The sequence below is a fragment of the Balaenoptera ricei genome, chromosome 1 (assembly GCF_028023285.1).
Source record: "Balaenoptera ricei isolate mBalRic1 chromosome 1, mBalRic1.hap2, whole genome shotgun sequence".
NCBI lineage: Eukaryota > Metazoa > Chordata > Mammalia > Artiodactyla > Balaenopteridae > Balaenoptera > Balaenoptera ricei.
The window spans coordinates 78268072-78272703 of record NC_082639.1 but is presented as its reverse complement, the minus strand read 5'-3'; the positions used below and the strand labels follow the sequence as shown (position 1 = coordinate 78272703).

Here is a 4632-nt window from a genome sequence, read left to right as displayed (position 1 = left end):
GTTTTTGTTACAATTACGTTACATGTAATTGATAATTTATATAATTTATAATTACAAATAATGCATATTGCAGCTAATAAAGCTGATAGAGGTCCTTGTTTTCCATTATTTTTTCATATATATTTCCCTTATTTTAATAAAGTTATGGAAATAACAGGCTTTTGAGGAACCACTGTTGAACATATTTAGTTTGCAGTTTAAAAGGAGGTGTGTGTGTGATTTCTTAATATATGTATATTAAAAAGCAAGAAGTGATGAACAGGGCATTGAAAGGCACTGGCTTTAGAGATATAAGAATGTTTAAGTAGGTGTTTTTTCTCAGTGAGCTTACTGAGCAGAAGATGATGCTAGTAAATAATTAGTAACAGAGACAGATTTCAATTTCCAGATGTTTACATTTCACTGTATAGAATCTGCGTATCTATCTACAGTTCTTTGTTATTTTTACTAATTGGGATACTCATAGTCTAAAGAATATTTAAAATGGAGATTATTGGGCCTGAGGATGTCCAGGAATTTTTTTAACAAGCACCTTCCCCCTGGGTGATTGTGATGTGTAGATGTTTTGCATCTCACTCTTTGAGGAACACTGATTTAAGGTCTCTTGACTGCTAGGCAATGTAAGTGAAGACCAACAACATTTTGCCCTTTTGCCAGCTAGGTAGTTTGTACAGGGGACTTCAATCCACGCTAAACAAACATCCCCACTGCTGTAAAACAGGTGTCATGGTTCTTACACATTTGTAAAAAGGTTAGCACTAGATTAAAAGGACAATCTCCTATTGTGGCGTGGCCTTGGTGGGCAGATTGCAACTCTGGTCCAGAGAGGAACTTTCCCCTCTATAAGATCAGACTTCCACTGTCATTCCTCTTGACCATGGAAGGGGGATAGGTATTGGACCACGAAGACAAATGGTATTTCTCCCTTACGCTAAATGTAGGACACTCAAACACTACTACTCAAAGCTGTGGAAGAACACTATAACCCAAATACAGGATTGCAAGGATAGTGATGAAATGTATACGCCAGGCACGTAGAACCCATCTTACCCAGAGTGAGACCGAAGAAGAAAAGAATCGTAGGTTAATGTCCCTTTCTGGGCACCATGTTTTGGCCCCCAGCACCACACATCTCCATCTGTCCAAGTATGGACTGAGAGCAGTAGCCTCCCTCCTCTAATGCTCCCCAGTTTCTAGTGATGGACCACAGAAGTCCCATTCAGTAATGACGACTCTGCAAGCTGCAGCCAGTTAAGTAAATCTTCTTAAAATAGTTATTTTTGCAATTATCGAAGGTTAGTGCATGCACATTATAGAACATTTGGAAAATGCATAATGAAAACATCCATGAGCCACCCAGAAATAGCCACCAGCATTTTGGTATTTTTTTTCTTTCCAGCTGTTTGCTATGCTTTATTTTTAAAACATAGCTGCAGTTCAGGTATAGTAATGTGATTTGTTTAGTTTTTTCATTTTCCTGGCTATGAAAATGTATTAGATAACTAGAAAAATGCAGCTAAGCATAAAGGGAAGGGAGGGACCTAGCTTCTGCCACTCAACTATGTGAACATTTTGGTCTATTTTTTAGAATACATTTTAAAAACATGGATCAATAAAACTGATTTTAAAGAGTCATCTGTGGGCAGAGGGTGTATTTGCTTTTTTAGAGAACGGAGCTTACAGCCTTACCTCAAGGTATGGAAAACTCCCCCTACACAGGTGGGCGGCCACCTCACTGAGAGCTGATCATGTGTAGAATTTGAAGCCTGTTTCTGTTTGGGGCCTACATTTTTAGCAAGTTAGGAATATTAGTGAGCGATGCAAGGCCATTTCTATGAAGATAAAGTAGATCCATCCTGTTCATGCTAGCATCTTAAACAGCTGAAAACTTGGTTACTGTGGCCCCTTCCATTTGGGTATTTAAAACAGAGACTTGCTGGAAGCCACTTTTATGGACAATTTCTATTACTCTACTTCAAGGATTTGAGTATAAGTTTCATGGAATCTGAGTTTGCTCCGGTCTGATCTTCCCATTTTGTAGTTCAGAGAAGCCTACAGAAACCAAAAGCTCTGTCCAAGTTCACTTAGCAGAGATGGGACTAACTCAGGTCTCGATCACTCAATCCACTGCTCCTTTCCACTGAACCATACTGTTGAAGCTTATTTCATAGGAAGCTGCTTCAGGCCTGACTTTAGTTGTAGCTTTCAAATAGACTTCAGTTTATAAATGAACAGAACTATTCAATGCAATACTTGTATCTGGCTCTTTGGGGAAAGCTCTTCAGAGTTGAGTTTTTGAATTATTTTTAAATCAGCTCAGGTAACAAGCAGTTAATAGCTAGAAATTGTTCTTTTAGCTCTTCCTCCAAATGAAATGCTTCTTAAACTAAATGTCTCTTGATGATAGTAAGCCTCTGTGTTCAAAGCAACAAATGTAATTTACCCAGGGTTGTCTTTGGTTTCTGAGCTAATTTTGTATCACAGGTGCAAGATTTACTTTGATTATCAAGATGAACAGCTGGGAGGGGTCAGCCTATTACCCATCTGGTCCTAGTCCAGCCAAGAGGCCTCTGTGCCCCATGCCAATATTTCCAGTTGTCAGTGGCCCTGACTTTTCCTGTTGCTGGAGTTTTAATCTCATTTGCAAACTGTGGAGCTACTGAGAGATTTTTGGCCCCCTGAACACCTCACTCTCTCCCTCCCAGGTATTACACATACATACTTCTTACATCAGGATCTCAAGGTCTTAAGGTGTCACTGCAAAACCACTATTTATTTGGCTGATCTCTAGGCCATAGGGATGCCAGCATCTCTCAAGAGCACAAACTTCCATTCATAATCCTTACTGGCATTTCTCTGGCTGGGGGGACTTTTAACTGCCATTCTGGGGCGCTCAAGCTCATACTTGGTGAAAGAGGAGCAGGGAAAAGGTGACCATGAAACTTTTCTTTTGCAGAGTATCACAACCTCATGGTCTTTCTCTGATCTGCAACAGCCTATGGCTGCTATAGCCGTTTTTTGGGGTTTTTTTAGGTCACCATTCCTCTTAAGTAAAGTCGATTTACAATGTTGTGTTAATTTCTGCTGTACAGCAAAGTGATTCTGTTATATATACTTTTTTTAAAGATTCTTTTCCATTATGGTTTATCATAGGATATTGAATCTGTGCTGTACAGTAGGACCTTGTTGTATATCCATTCTATATATAATAGCTGCTAACCCCAACCTCCCACTCCATTCCTCCACCAGCCCCCTCCTCCTTGGCAACCACAAGTCTGCTCTCTATGTCCATGAGTCTGTTTCTGTTTCGTAGATAGGAGCATTTGTGCCATATTTTAGATTCCACATATAAGTGATATCATATGGTATTTGTCTTTCTGACTTACTTCACTGAGTGTAATAATCTCTGGTGGCATCCATGTTGCTGCAAATTGCATTATTTCATTCTTTTTTATGGCTGAGTAGTATTCCATTGTATATCCATTCATCTGTCAATGGACATTTAGGTTGCTTCCATGTCTTGGCTATTGTGACTAGTGCTGCTCTGAACACAGGGGTGCGTGTATCTTTTTGAATTAGTTTTGTCTGGATATATGCCCAGGAATGGGATTGCTGGATCATATGGTAGTTCTAGTCTTAGTTTTCTGAGGAACCTCCATACTGTTTTCCATAGTGACTATACCAACTTACATTCCCACCAACAGTGTAGGAGGGTTCCCTTTTCTCCATATCCTCTCCAGAATTTGTTATTTGTAGAGTTTTTAGTAATGGCCATTCTGACCAGTGTGAGGTGGTACCTCGTTGTAGTTTTGATTTGCATTTCTCTAATAATTAGTGATGTTGAGCATCTTTTCATGTGCTTTTTGACCATCCATATGTCTTCTTTGGAGAAATGTCTGTTTAGGTCTTCTGCCCATTTTTTGACTGGGTTTTTTGTTTTCTTGTTGAGTTGTATGAGCTGTTTGTGTATTTTGGAGATTAATCCTTTGTCAGTTGCATCGTTTGCAAATATTTCCTCCCATTCTGTAGGTTGTCTTTTCATTTTGTTTATGGTTTCCTTTGCTCTGCAAAAGCTTGTAAGTTTGATTAGGTCCCATTTGTTTATTTTTGTTTTTTATTTCTATTGCCTTGGGAGACTGGCCTAAGAAAACATTGGTACAATTTATGTCAAAGAATGTTTTGCCTATGATCTCTTCTAGGAGTTTTACGGTGTCATGTCTTATGTTTAAGTCTTTAAGCCATTTTGAGTTGATTTTTGTGTATGGTGAGAGTGTTCTAACTTCACTGATTTACATGCGGCTGTCCAGCTTTCCCAACACCACTTGAAGACATAACAACCGACACTGCAGAAATATAAAAAAACCATAAGGGAATACTATGAACAATTAGGCCAACAAATTTGACAACCTAGAATAAATGCACAAGTTTCTAGAAACACACAGCCAACCAAAATTGAATCAAGAAGAAATAGATAATTTGAACAGACTGATCACTAGAAGTGAAACAGAATCTGTAATTTAAAAACTCCCTACAAAGCAAAAGTCCCCTCCAAACAAAAGTCCAAAACCAGATTGCTTCACAGGCAAATTCTACCAAACATACAAAGAAGAACTTATACCAATCCTTCTTAAA

At 38.7% G+C, this 4632-nt stretch overlaps 1 protein-coding gene across 1 annotated transcript in view; it reads right to left on the bottom strand.

The window, feature by feature from the left end:
* Positions 1-4272: 4272 nt before the first annotated feature.
* Positions 4273-4632, bottom strand: part of PKN2 (protein kinase N2) — a 146060-nt gene continuing 145700 nt past the window's right edge. The window contains exon 23 of the mRNA XM_059925786.1: positions 4273-4343. Coding sequence (XP_059781769.1) covers positions 4290-4343 — 54 coding nt within the window. The 3' untranslated portion in view covers positions 4273-4289. The remainder of the gene's footprint in view (positions 4344-4632) is intronic.